At 42.5% G+C, this 15,287-nt stretch overlaps 1 protein-coding gene across 1 annotated transcript; it reads right to left on the bottom strand.

Annotated features, from left to right (window-relative positions):
• Window positions 1-588: 588 nt before the first annotated feature.
• On the bottom strand, window positions 589-11,499 carry LOC128702189 (uncharacterized; the record flags this gene model as incomplete). The annotated part of the gene is given in 7 exon segments (XM_070102764.1): window positions 589-2,230; window positions 2,890-3,860; window positions 4,852-4,950; window positions 8,312-8,476; window positions 9,605-9,853; window positions 10,012-10,452; window positions 10,804-11,499. Coding segments are annotated over 7 exon segments (2,775 nt in total), but the record flags the coding sequence as incomplete, so codon positions are not given.
• Between the last annotated feature and the right edge of the window lie 3,788 nt (window positions 11,500-15,287).

Genomic DNA, 15,287 nt, shown 5'->3' on the forward strand with positions numbered 1-15,287 from the left:
CTCTTGATCTAGGGAATTGGATCTGTGCTGCCATTCCCAAGATCAAGAGAGTTTAGGTAAGATTCCATGTGGGGTGAGCTGGGAAGACGGGATAAGCGAAGAGTAGCGATGGAGAGGAGTGTCCACACTCGAAGAAAAAGAGCCAGGGCTTAACCCAGCTGCTAGGCGCTCGTGGGACAAACTTGGAGAAAACAGGAAGAGCAAGCTGTGTAAGCATCGGTCTCATGGTAGTTGAGATCTTGAGTCTTGAGAAGCTGACAGTTTCTAGGTCACAGGAGAGGGTAGGCAGGTAGGAATATTAGAGGGCAGCACACTGAATTGAATCTGAATACATTCCATCCTCTCCACCCCCCCCCCCCTACAGGCACTGTATAATCCTTGTGGGTTTATCAGTCCCCCATGATTATAATAATAATCATTCAGGTAAACCAACTTAATCTCAGAAATGCCTGTTCCTTGATCCAAAAGCAAAAGCAGCATTAGGGCACTCCTATTTTTTCTGGAAAAGTGAGTGAGACAAGGGCCCTGTCTTCTGGGAGAACTACACATATCTCAATTTTAAGTTTAAGGTTATGTAAAACTCATAAATTTTCGCATTCATGTTTTATTTCAAATTGTTTCATGGACACCATTGGTTGAATTAAACAAGCAAAATGAGCATGACTTAACCTCTATACATGATTTATATAGGAACCTTCCTCCAGATACAGATATTAAAAATCAGGGTATATACACCAAGAGTTTTATATATCCCTGTGTGTGTGCAGTTACTAATTGCTAAAAGGCACTTGTTGACTGACACTTGACCTGTTGTGTGTGGTATGTTTGAGTGTGTGTGTATGTGTGTACTCGCCTAATTGTGGTTGCAGGGTCGAGACTCAGCTCCTGGTCTGTGTGTGAGAGAGAGATCGCAAACAGGCAATAAAAACCTTAACCTAACCTTGTTAAACCCTGTGTAAAAAAAAAAAACGAGTTCGCAAACAGGCGATTAAAAGCTGTTGCAATGCTCCTGAAGAAGCATTCATAAAAGTTAGAAAAGCCTAGAGCTTGCATTTTTTTCATCCCTTAGTGGCTTGTTTTGCATGTGTATATACACTGAATGCAATATAATCCCTATTTTAGGGATTAATATATTAATTATGGTAGTGTACAAGATGATTATGGCCTCAATGACCCATATACACAATAGGCCTTAAACCTAACAAACACATTTTAAAATACTATAGGATCAACCATTTTAAAAATACCCAAATGTCTCCATAACATTTCTATTAAATATTAATAATATGAGACACTACATAATATGATGAGGGACTCTTGATCCAAGGATGCAGACTTATTCTACCTTGGGATGTTAATCAGGTTTCATCCAAAGGAAGGATGCTATCAGATTAGTATTATTATTATTATTATTGTAATCATGGGGGAGCGCTAAACCCGTATGATTATACATCACCTGTGGGGGGATGGAAGGCATTCAGGCTCAGTTCAGGGAACTGGAGCACAGATCCAATTCCCTAGATCAAGAGCCCCTCAACAGCATCAAGGAACCTCCCTTGAGGAGGATGCTATCAGAACTGGGGAACAGGACTGACATGCAAAGACATTTCACGGTCAATACTTGGTCACTGACACTGCATTAGATGTGGTCATTAAGATCTTCCACATCAGCTTTAAACACTAAGTTACTGGTGATATTTAACTAAACAAAGCCTGCCATGACAGATGATTGGTATTAAGTTAAAGTCCGCGATGTGCAGGACGACTGATGATTCCCAGTACTTGGTCAACATACTTGAGAACATAAGATAATCAAGGATTGCATCTCAGCTAATTAACGACCTATTCGACTAGAATGACAGATGAAAGTACTAGGTTAATACGTCTCTACTCTTTAAGGGGGTATGTTGATGGTGGTGGAGGCTCTTGATCTGACGAATTGGAGTTACCCTCCCCTTCATCGCATCAAACCTGATTACCTCCCCTTTTCCAGGCGCTCTATGACCCCTGTGGTTTTAGCACTTCCTTGTTAATATAATAATAATAGCAGACCTTGGAGCCTTGAATGATGGCACTCTAGAAGACGTCAGAACCCGGTACAGTATGATATCCTTGATCTTTTCTGATGGTGGGCAGCTCTGCGGCACATTGCTCCTCGTGTAGCAGCTCCTGATGGTCCTCTTTCACTCTCCAGAACACTGTAGGTATTACTAGTCGACCCTTGTTTGGTCTGCAAAGAGACATTCAACATTTTGTATGTAATAATGAAGAAAAGACAAAAGTACAGAGAAAGCTTTATTGGAACTGCATATTATTTTTTAACTATATGTAGAATACCTTTGTTATACAGTGCCACTAAGATTTCTTTACAACAGAAAATGCAAGTTAAGTCTCTTCCAAGGGTAACGAGGTGCTTTAATGTTGATAAGGGCTCTTGATTCACCCTTCACTTGGATCAAGAGCCCTTCACCAGCATCAAGGCACCGCTCCCCTGAAGAATTGGGACACCACACCGAACCACAGAGACTTCAAGGGAAAGCTTATTTTACATGTAGAATAGCGGAATGAGGTAGTGACTGCTACATGAATGACACAGTAGAAGCTGACTATGTTAGGAGTCAAATAATTATAAGAGAGTTTGTTCATGCCAGTGAATTGTGAGTAAAGAAGTAGACGTATGAGCTAGAGTTCCTAGAGGAATAACTGAAGTAGCCGGTAGGAAATTAATACAGGCACTGGAAATGCTAACTAGTTCCACGATACATTAAACACTGAAGACGGGACATGACAAACAAGTAATCACTAAACAGGTAATCACCAAACAGGTAATCACTAAATAGGTAATTACTAAATAGGTAATCACAAATAACAGGTAATCACAAAACTTACTGAACAACCTTGACGGTGATGTAAATGCAGCATCCAACCAGGAGCCCCAAGAAGAATCCAATTCCAGCTCCTGCCCACTTCCACGAGGAGCTTGATGACGCCACAAGCATATCTGGGGTGACGGAGCTCTGAACTTCATCCCGGGATAACGTTGTTGGAGTCAGGACTATTGACGAAGCTTTTGGGGGTGACTTATTGAGTGCGGTGGTGGAAGTGGTAGTAGTACTAGTAGTGGTGGTTGTAGTGATGGTGGTGGCTTGTTTTCGTGGTTTTGCACTGGTCTCGCCAGAAATACTTTCCTTACTCTCATTATAATGTTTGTTTAGAAGTACCAGGGAGTGGTTGAGGGGTGAGAGAGGGTCAGCCAGGTACCCGAGCCAGTGGACCGTCTTGCCACTTACTGTCACGTTTTGGAAAGATACGCCACCATTTTTGCTGGCTACAATGCTACCCTCATCTGCAGTCCCGATTGACACATTGGAGAGCAACAATAGGCCATCTTTGACTACAATAGCACCCTTGGCCAGTGTGCCGAAGGTGACGTCTTGCATATGTGATAGTCCTTTAATGGTGATTCCGTCAGTCATAACTTGCTTGATAGTACTGTTGGAAATAATACCCTCGGCTACGATGGTGAGACCACCTTCGAGGAAGGTTCCTACTGTGGAATTGGTCATTATCATGCGACTGTCGGCCTGCATACCTCCCACCTCCACTAGCTGAGAATTATTGAAGACTCCAGTGTATCCTGTCCAATGAACACCAGATATTCTGGCTACTTTGCTTCCCTCTAGGTCCACGTCCCTGAGGGTGCGGTCAGGTGCCAGCAGGTCCACGCTGCAGGAGGTGAGTGTTACGTCCAACACACCGGAGGTGATGTTGGCGAAGTGTACACCAGTTGCCTCCAGCCATGTTTGACAATCCCTTCCATTATCCACTGTCGTTGCATTAATTACGTCCATCAGGATGAGCTGTGGATTGAAACGGCATACTGAAAACTGTAGTGAAGAAAAGATATTACGTTGCACAAGGTTTTATTTGGAAACGCTCTGTAGAGCTTTATCAAGTCATTGTTAAAGCTCTACACAGAAAATTTTTGACATCATAAGTAGCTTGTTCAGCAACGTTTCATTTTTATTTCAGAATGACTTGAAAAAAAATCAGAAAATAAATTTCAATAAGGATTTGTACGTAGTATTATTGACGAATATCACATAGCGTCTTCCGGAGCTATAATAATAAAATAATATCTGTATTTACTACAAGTACATGTACAAGGTATACAGACCATAGCTGACATCAGTGACATACTACTATATAGAAAGCAGCTTGTTATGCTGAGCATTTCTGGCAAATTAGGTCAGTGTCCCAGGATGCGACCCACACCAGTCCACTAACACCCAGGTACCCATTGTACTGATGAGTGAACAGTGACAACAGGTGTAAAGAAACACGCCCATTGTTTCTACCCTGGCTGGGAATCGAACCCAGACCCTCGCCGTGTGAAGCGAGAGCTTCAGCCACCAGAGCCCCTTTGAGAGGAGGCAGGTGTTTTAAAGCACAACAATGACTCTCAATTATCAGGATGATGGTGATACGCTAAACCCATGGGAGGTAATCAGATATGATCCAAGGAAGGGCGTAATGCTCCAGTTTCCTGGAGCAAGAACCCTTCAACAGTAGTCCGTAATCTTTTTTCACGATTTTAATATTCGTTCTTACTACATCCTTGAAAGGTAGGGGAGTTTTATATTGCTGAAGGGCTTTTGGTTCAAGGAACTGGATCAAGCCTGATTACTTCCAATTCCCCAAGACCTTTATGACTTGTTTAGTGGTTTCCCACGAATATAATAATAATAATAATGGTTGATATAAATAATTTTATAAGAACAATATAGGAGACCTATTAGTCCATGCTAGGCTGGTCTAACTCGCCCAACCACACAATACTTATGCACTTACCTTCTCGATGCATGAAGGATAAATAAGAACTGAGGCAGCAAATGTGACAATAGCTCGGTGACTGAACTGACCCTCCGTCAGGTCAACAGTAACCTGACCCTGAAAAATAAATACTTTCGTCAGGTCAACTTAGATTAGATTAGATTTAGATTTTGCCACCGAAGTGGATAGTTTATTGTGCACCCCACATCCATCCTGTGGACGGTAGTGCAAGAACATATGGATACACAAAAGGCCTAGGAACTAGGCCCCAAAGGGTTAACAGGAATACATATGGATTTATATCTACACATCTATAGTTCACTTATCTGTTACAAGCAAATTTAGGAAATTTGCTTAGTATATCTGGTATCTTATTTTCATTAATAAGATATCTTGACATGTCACATAGGTTATTATACTGTCTGTCTCTGTATTCCTCAATAAGTGGACAATTAAGGCAGTGACCATATGCCTGATCACATAATTTACATTTAGTTTGATCATCTGTGTGTCAGGTCAACTGCCCTCGTGTATACTATGTTCTAGTCATGTTCCAAGTGTCATTTGATATTAAGATTTAGCACCTACAGTAGCATGGTATTACCAGAATTCATACATATAAAGAAAGCCACTACATTTAGGTGTGCGTTTAATGCTGTGTATATTATGTGTGAGGATTGTAACAATGTCATCATGTTTCTGTTCAGATTGACTGTTGTAATGGGAGACTGGTTGATTTTTGTTGATAATGTGTCCCTTACAAAGGTGTTTATTTACCTTTCCGTCTCATATATGGAATATAATAATAATAATAATAATAATAATAATAATAATAATAATAATAATAATAATAATCTTTTTATTTACTACAAGTACATGTACAAGGTGTACAGACCATAGCTGACATTAATGAGATACTACTGTACAGAAAGTCTCTTATTACCTGGAGTTTACCTGGAGAGAGTTCCAGGGGTCAACGCCCCCACGGCCCGGCCTGTGACCAGGCCTCCTGGTGTATCAGAGCCTGATCAACCAGGCTGTTACTGCTGGCTGCACGCAATCCAACGTACGAGCCACAGCCTGGTGAGCATTTCCCACAAATTAGGTCAGTTTTGTCCCAGGATGCGACCCACACCAGTCCACTAACACCCAGGTGACCATTTTACTGATGGGTGAACACAGACAACCGGTGTAAGGAAACACGTCCGATGTTTCCAGCCCTTCGCCGGGAATCGAACCCGGACATTCACCGTGTGAAGCGAGAGCTTTTTGCTTGGATAAAGTGTATTTGTATTGTGCAACCATAATCTTTTCATGTTAATGTATATTTGAATGACCTAGACAGGTTTTCTAAACATAACAGTGCTGCAACTCACTGATACCTATCAAAACACAACACCTACTCTATACCTGTTCCCATCTTCCATGCTCACCCCAAAAGGGTTTTTCTTTATATAATTCAATTTTTAAAACACAACCAGTAACGCTCTCGCCTCACACACTGAGTGTCCATGGTTCAATCCCCGGCACGGATGTTTCCTTATACCTGCTGTCCCTGTTCACTTAGCAGTAAGTGGGCACCTGGGTATTAGTCGCCTTACACCTGCTGTCCCTGTTCACCTAGAAGTAGGTACCTGGGTATTAGTCGCCTTACACCTGCTGTCCCTGTTCACCTAGAAGTAGGCACCTGGGTATTAGTCGCCTTACACCTGCTGTCCCTGTTCACCTAGAAGTAGGTACCTGGGTATTAGTCGCCTTACACCTGCTGTCCCTGTTCACCTAGAAGTAGGCACCTGGGTATTAGTCGCCTTACACCTGCTGTCCCTGTTCACCTAGAAGTAGGCACCTGGGTATTAGTCGCCTTACACCTGCTGTCCCTGTTCACCTAGAAGTAGGTACCTGGGTATTAGTCGCCTTACACCTGCTGTCCCTGTTCACCTATTAGTAAGTAGGTACCTAGGTATTAGTCACCTTACACCTGCTGTCCCTGTTCACCTAGAAGTAGGCACCTGGAGTTTACCTGGAGAGAGTTTCGGGGATCAACGCCCCCGCGGCCCGGTCTGTGACCAGGCCTCCTGGTGGATCAGCGCCTGATCAACCAGGCTGTTGCTGCTGGCTGCACGCAAACCAACGTACGAGCCACAGCCCGGCTGATCAGGAACTGACTTTAGGTGCTTGTCCAGTGCCAGCTTGAAGACTGCCAGGGGTCTGTTGGTAATCCCCCTTATGTGTGCTGGGAGGCAGTTGAACAGTCTCGGGCCCCTGACACTTATTGTATGGTCTCTTAACGTGCTAGTGACACCCCTGCTTTTCATTGGGGGGATGGTGCATCGTCTGCCAAGTCTTTTGCTTTCGTAGTGAGTGATTTTCGTGTGCAAGTTCGGTACTAGTCCCTCTAGGATTTTCCAGGTGTATATAATCATGTATCTCTCCCTCCTGCGTTCCAGGGAATACAGGTTTAGAAACCTCAAGCGCTCCCAGTAATTGAGGTGTTTTATCTCCGTTATGCGCGCCGTGAAAGTTCTCTGTACATTTTCTAGGTCGGCAATTTCACCTGCCTTGAAAGGTGCTGTTAGAGTGCAGCAATATTCCAGCCTAGATAGAACAAGTGACCTGAAGAGTGTCATCATGGGCTTGGCCTCCCTAGTTTTGAAGGTTCTCATTATCCATCCTGTCATTTTTCTAGCAGATGCGATTGATACAATGTTATGGTCCTTGAAGGTGAGATCTGGGTATTAGTCGCCTTACACCTGCTGTCCCTGTTCACCTAGAAGTAGGTACCTGGGTATTAGTCACCTTACACCTGCTGTCCCTGTTCACCTATTAGTAAGTAGGTACCTAGGTATTAGTCACCTTAAACCTGCTGTCCCTGTTCACCTAGAAGTAGGCACCTGGGTATTAGTCGCCTTACACCTGCTGTCCATGTTCACCTAGCAGTAAGTAGGTACCTGGGTGTTTGTCGAATGGCATTAGTCGCATATGGAGAACAAGGTTAAAGGGCCACAATGGAAATAAAACAGTCCTCGATGACGCACTGGTTTTATTGGGTTACCTGAGTGGCTAACTCCCCCTAGTTAAAAATCCGAACAAATCTTATCTATTAAAAAAAGTCCACCTAGTCATTGCTGAGCGCCAGTGTAATAGATATCAACAGTCATCCTATATAGGTAGTGCTGCAACATCTTCAAGAGGCCCAGGATATATGAATATAGGTCTCCATGTATGTGACTCCATGTATGTAGGATTAGAGTTTAATCTTACTTGTGCAACCAAACAATCCCTAGCAACATGTTACTGCTATCATGGGTGGTTAGGGTAGGTAAGGTTCATAGGGAAACAGGACAAGTGTTTACTGACGTGGGTCTTAGTCAGATGACCCACAGCTGGAGCTTTTGGTCATCTGACCGAGGCCTTCCACTGGCTTACCGGTCCACCCCAAAAATTAAGGTTATATTGCAACGAGTGGAGAACTGCATACCTCAGGAGCGCTGGAGAAGTTGCAGATCTGATGAAAGAGCAGAAGTTTGTGGCAGAAAGGAGACCTTTGGACATTGGTGACGGTGAGATTATTAATATTCTCTATAGACAGCGGTGGACTTCTAATATTAACGATGTCAGAGAGGCTAATTTCTTCTGCAGTTACCTGTAGTAACAACACCAGGGAATAAAATGAGTCAGATCTATGCACGGAAATACGTTTAACTGCTGCAAAGGAGGAGTTTTAGGGGAATGTTTCATAAGTTTATTTCTACAAGGATTTTTTTGTGTGTTTATACATCAGAGGAATGTTGAAGATAAGCGTTCATTCAGACATCCTCAGAGATATTTTAAAACTGTTTGCATGAACACAAAAAAAAAAGCTCACCCATTTCTACTCTTTTTTTTTAGTGTGGTATTTTTGTATAGTTGCAGTCAGGCACTTTTTAAGTTATTTCCTTATCCCATAACTGTAAAAACATCTTTCAAAAGGAATTCCATTAGTCATGCATTGTTTTTGTAAAATTTTAAGAGTTCCCATTAGTCTAAATAATGATAATCTAACTTAGGTAATACATTGGACGACATATCCACCCAACAGTAAGGAATTACCTCTTGTCCATTATTATTATTATTATTATAAAGGGGGGAGCGCTAAACCCGGAGGATTATACAGCGCCTGGGGGGGGGGGGATGTGGAAGGCATTCAGGTTTAATTCGGGGAACTGGAGCACAGATCCAATTCCCTAAATCAAGAGCCCCTCACCAACATCAAGGAACCTTCCTTGAGGGGAACTCTTGTCCAATGGCGGTTCGCAGCGCCAGTAATACCTATACTATTGTACCGCATCAAATTTCTATTTTTAATCATTTTTATCTTATTTCAACAAAAAAATATTCGCTTATAAATACATTGAAAACAATATACAACAGATTTTTCCTGTAATATATTTGTCAATTGCAAATTATTTTAGCGTAAGATTGATGAAGTCATAAGTTTGGCAGTGAGCATCTCGGGGGACTGCAGCTCTGCAGCTCCTATGGACGAGCCGCCACTAACTCTTGTCATGTAAGTGTGAAATGAAAGCATGTTAAACGTTTTGCACTCTGGCAGAAATGCTGATCTGTTTTGTGTGTACGATGAGCATATTAATTACTACTTACATTCAATATATATTTAAGTTCCTGTATGTGTCTTAATAGGTTTTTTTTATTATTATATTATTTTTAACTAAGGAGACTTGGGGCAATGATCTCCAAAATCATTAACAAATATATATCCTTAGCTGCGCACCTGATTTAAGGAGGTGGCGGAAACGATACCGTAAGACGGCAGGAGAAACTTGCCCCTGATCACGTTGAGAGTAGCACCTTCTTCCAAGACGATGGAGTCCTTGGCTGCCATGATTCCCAAGATGTCACTGACGATGAGTTTGCTACCGTTGCGTACCACGAAGCTCCTTCGCTCGAGCCTCGATGCTTTCAACTGCTGTAAGACGCTAGTTTTGTTGGGGTGATCCACGGTTACAGAGCCACCACTAACCTGCAACATATGTAAGGTTCATACAAACTGCAGTGGGGACACAAACTCGCAGTTCGCATGTACATTCATATAATATATATATAATTTAATGTGAATGTACACGCGTATAATATCTCAAATCGAGGGTGGAGTTATGTGAGAGGGAACCAGTTACTCACCTTCTCTCGCAGACGGACTTTGCTGGCAGAGATGGGAGAGACAATGGTGATGTTGAAGAGGGAACCAATGGAGACGTCTTGCCACGAGGCTCCGTCTCCTGAGAGCAGCAACCCGTCCAACTCCTCCACCGTGGAATTGACAAGTACCAGGTTCTGCAGTTGGCCTCCGTGAAGCCTACTGACTGTACTGTGAGAGATATTCATGGTGTCGATGTGCGCTACTGACACCACTTCCAGTTTGGAATGCCATGCGCTGACGGCGATGGTGCATGGGGGCTTGGAATCCCCACTAGTAATGGGGAGAATGTGGGGAAGAAAGGCAGAAGACCACTGCAACTGCAGTTCCGTGCCACAATTGAGAGACAGTATCCGCACGTCCCTTGCATTGCGTATGTTCAACACTCGGTATGGCTTGATACTGTCACCATGCACAACCACCGTCTGAAAAATGCACACGTTCTCATGATAGTATTCTGAAGATGATTATTTTAGCTTCAGGCACACCCGCAGTGTGAGACAAGATTATTACATATGAGATATATTATGGGGATATTTATACAGAGCGGCTGTATTATTCTGTAAGTTACACAGAGATACCCACAGTGTGGGCTACAACTGTTCTGCGTTAGTTACATTGTAAGAATGAAAGGTAATCAAATATGATTCAATGAAATGGAGAGTAACACCAAATCCTCGGGTCAAGCTTCCCTCAAGAGTACCTTAAGAGTACCAAGGTATACAATGTATGCTACAAGGCTAACCCTTTACAAGGTTTGTCTCTCGGAAACTTACCTCATTAACGTTGTTAAGGTCGCAGCTGAGGGTGGTGCTGCTGCTGGAACACAAGTCATTCAAAGACTCTATTTGCATGGGTAAGGAACTAGACAGCTTTTCGTCGTCCCGAAACTTGAGGTACGGAGAGGTGTAGTTGAGTGGAACACCCTTGATCGTCACGTTAGTAAGGGAGATCTTCTCTTTATCAGGAAGGACAATACACGGAGCGAAAGCCGACATAATAGTTACATTGTTCAACGCCAGGAATCCCATTGGCGTTGTCATGACAATGGCGTTCATCTCCAGGAAGTCTATGGTTACATTAGTGAAGGACACGGCACCGATGTCGATCGTCAGGCCTTGTGGCGCTACATGTAAGATGGTCGTGTTGATAACGGACATTTCGCGAGCATGAAATGTCATCCCTTCAGTGGTAACGAAGCCCAAATGGCTCTCCAGAATGTACCAGCTGTCTTTGGCCACGATGTGACTCACACGCTGGATAGAGGTATTGAGGATTGTCCCACGGTAGCCTTCCCATTCCAGAGCCTCTACTGACTTGATTGTCGAATTGATGGCCATGAAATCCCGTTGGTCGACAAGATTAATGGTGTTGACCTGAGTATCGACGAGGGTCAGGTCCTTGACGCCATAGGCTACAGTGTCCACTTTGGAGTTGTAAACTCTGAGCCAAGTTCGACAGTCTGGAGCCTCCTGTACCAGTTGCAGAGGCCGATGGAGGGAGAAGGCGATACGCATATGTTGAGAAAGAAGACATTAATTATCAACATTTTTTTAACACATCGACAATTTCCTACCAAGGTAGCAGTTACTCAAAGAAGGAAATCTTTTAGCCATCACTCGTTCCATAGCCATCTTACTAGAAGTAAATGGACATCAGCGTTCAAATGACTCACCTAACCACATCTGCATTCGTTCAGAATGCAAACAATGTACTTCCCACCGCCAAAACTCGTGACCAGCTACTATATAATTGATAAATTAGACACATCTGCAACTCTTGGATATCTTTATTAAGGAAACGTTTCGCCACACAGTGGCTTCATCAGTCCATACACAGGAGAAGCTTGAAGAACAGGAGGAGAATGAGGTAATCAGTCCCTCAACCTTGAGTCGATGTGTTCAGTCCATCAATCTTGAGTAGAATACTCAAGATTGATGGACTGACCACATCGACTCAAGGTTGAGGGACTGATTACCTCATTCTCCTCCTGTTCTTCAAGCTTCTCCTATGTATGGACTGATGAAGCCACTGTGTGGCGAAACGTTTCCTTAATAAAGATACCCAAGAGTTGCACATGTGTCTAATTTATCAACGTGTCGGTTCTGTGAACCATTCATCTACAATACTATCTAATTGTTGAATATAACACACTAGGTGATTAGCTGCAGTAAACATATATATATATATATATATATATATATATATATATATATATATATATATATATATATATATATATATATATATATATATATATCCAAGGCAGGGTGGCCCGAAAAAGAAAAACTTTCACCATCATTCACTCCATCACTGTCTTGCCAGAAGGGTGCTTTACACTACAGTTTTTAAACTGCAACATTAACACCCCTCCTTCAGAGTGCAGGCACTGTACTTCCCATCTCCAGGACTCAAGTCCGGCCTGCCGGTTTCCCTGAATCCCTTCATAAATGTTACTTTGCTCACACTCCAACAGCACGTCAAGTATTAAAAACCATTTGTCTCCATTCACTCCTATCAAACACGCTCACGCATGCCTGCTGGAAGTCCAAGCCCCTCGCACACAAAACCTCCTTTACCCCCTCCCTCCAACCCTTCCTAGGCCGACCCCTACCCCGCCTTCCTTCCACTACAGACTGATACACTCTTGAAGTCATTCTGTTTCGCTCCATTCTCTCTACATGTCCGAACCACCTCAACAACCCTTCCTCAGCCCTCTGGACAACAGTTTTGGTAATCCCGCACCTCCTCCTAACTTCCAAACTACGAATTCTCTGCATTATATTCACACCACACATTGCCCTCAGACATGACATCTCCACTGCCTCCAGCCTTCTCCTCGCTGCAACATTCATCACCCACGTTTCACACCCATATAAGAGCGTTGGTAAAACTATACTCTCATACATTCCCCTCTTTGCCTCCAAGGACAAAGTTCTTTGTTTCCACAGACTCCTAAGTGCACCACTCACTCTTTTTCCCTCATCAATTCTATGATTCACCTCATCTTTCATAGACCCATCCGCTGACACGTCCACTCCCAAATATCTGAATACGTTCACCTCCTCCATACTCTCTCCCTCCAATCTGATATTCAATCTTTCATCACCTAATCTTTTTGTTATCCTCATAACCTTACTCTTTCCTGTATTCACCTTTAATTTTCTTCTTTTGCACACCCTACCAAATTCATCCACCAATCTCTGCAACTTCTCTTCAGAATCTCCCAAGAGCACAGTGTCATCAGCAAAGAGCAGCTGTGACAACTCCCACTTTGTGTGTGATTCTTTATCTTTTAACTCCACGCCTCTTGCCAAAACCCTCGCATTTACTTCTTTTACAACCCCATCTATAAATATATTAAACAACCACGGTGACATCACACATCCTTGTCTAAGGCCTACTTTTACTGGGAAAAAATTTCCCTCTTTCCTACATACTCTAACTTGAGCCTCACTATCCTCGTAAAAACTCTTCACTGCTTTCAGTAACCTACCTCCTACACCATACACTTGCAACATCTGCCACATTGCCCCCCTATCCACCCTGTCATACGCCTTTTCCAAATCCATAAATGCCACAAAGACCTCTTTAGCCTTATCTAAATACTGTTCACTTATATGTTTCACTGTAAACACCTGGTCCACACACCCCCTACCTTTCCTAAAGCCTCCTTGTTCATCTGCTATCCTATTCTCCGTCTTACTCTTAATTCTTTCAATTATAACTCTACCATACACTTTACCAGGTACACTCAACAGACTTATCCCCCTATAATTTTTGCACTCTCTTTTATCCCCTTTGCCTTTATACAAAGGAACTATGCATGCTCTCTGCCAATCCCTAGGTACCTTACCCTCTTCCATACATTTATTAAATAATTGCACCAACCACTCCAAAACTATATCCCCACCTGCTTTTAACATTTCTATCTTTATCCCATCAATCCCGGCTGCCTTACCCCCTTTCATTTTACCTACTGCCTCACGAACTTCCCCCACACTCACAACTGGCTCTTCCTCACTCCTACAAGATGTTATTCCTCCTTGCCCTATACACGAAATCACAGCTTCCCTATCTTCATCAACATTTAACAATTCCTCAAAATATTCCTTCCATCTTCCCAATACCTCTAACTCTCCATTTAATAACTCTCCTCTCCTATTTTTAACTGACAAATCCATTTGTTCTCTAGGCTTTCTTAACTTGTTAATCTCACTCCAAAACTTTTTCTTATTTTCAACAAAATTTGTTGATAACATCTCACCCACTCTCTCATTTGCTCTCTTTTTACATTGCTTCACCACTCTCTTAACTTCTCTCTTTTTCTCCATATACTCTTCCCTCCTTGCATCACTTCTACTTTGTAAAAACTTCTCATATGCTAACTTTTTCTCCCTTACTACTCTCTTTACATCATCATTCCACCAATCGCTCCTCTTCCCTCCTGCACCCACTTTCCTGTAACCACAAACTTCTGCTGAACACTCTAACACTACATTTTTAAACCTACCCCATACCTCTTCGACCCCATTGCCTATGCTCTCATTAGCCCATCTATCCTCCAATAGCTGTTTATATCTTACCCTAACTGCCTCCTCTTTTAGTTTATAAACCTTCACCTCTCTCTTCCCTGATGCTTCTATTCTCCTTGTATCCCATCTACCTTTTACTCTCAGTATAGCTACAACTAGAAAGTGATCTGATATATCTGTGGCCCCTCTATAAACATGTACATCCTGAAGTCTACTCAACAGTCTTTTATCTACCAATACATAATCCAACAAACTACTGTCATTTCGCCCTACATCATATCGTGTATACTTATTTATCCTCTTTTTCTTAAAATATGTATTACCTATAACTAAACCCCTTTCTATACAAAGTTCAATCAAAGGGCTCCCATTATCATTTACACCTGGCACCCCAAACTTACCTACCACACCCTCTCTAAAAGTTTCTCCTACTTTAGCATTCAAGTCCCCCTACCACAATTACTCTCTCACTTGGTTCAAAGGCTCCTATACATTCACTTAACATCTCCCAAAATCTCTCTCTCTCCTCTGCATTCCTCTCTTCTCCAGGTGCATACACGCTTATTATGACCCACTTCTCGCATCCAACCTTTACTTTAATCCACATAATTCTTGAATTTACACATTCATATTCTCTTTTCTCCTTCCATAACTGATCATTTAACATTACTGCTACCCCTTCCTTTGCTCTAACTCTCTCAGATACTCCAGATTTAATCCCATTT

The sequence above is a fragment of the Cherax quadricarinatus genome, chromosome 83 (assembly GCF_038502225.1).
Source record: "Cherax quadricarinatus isolate ZL_2023a chromosome 83, ASM3850222v1, whole genome shotgun sequence".
NCBI classification, from domain to species: domain Eukaryota; kingdom Metazoa; phylum Arthropoda; class Malacostraca; order Decapoda; family Parastacidae; genus Cherax; species Cherax quadricarinatus.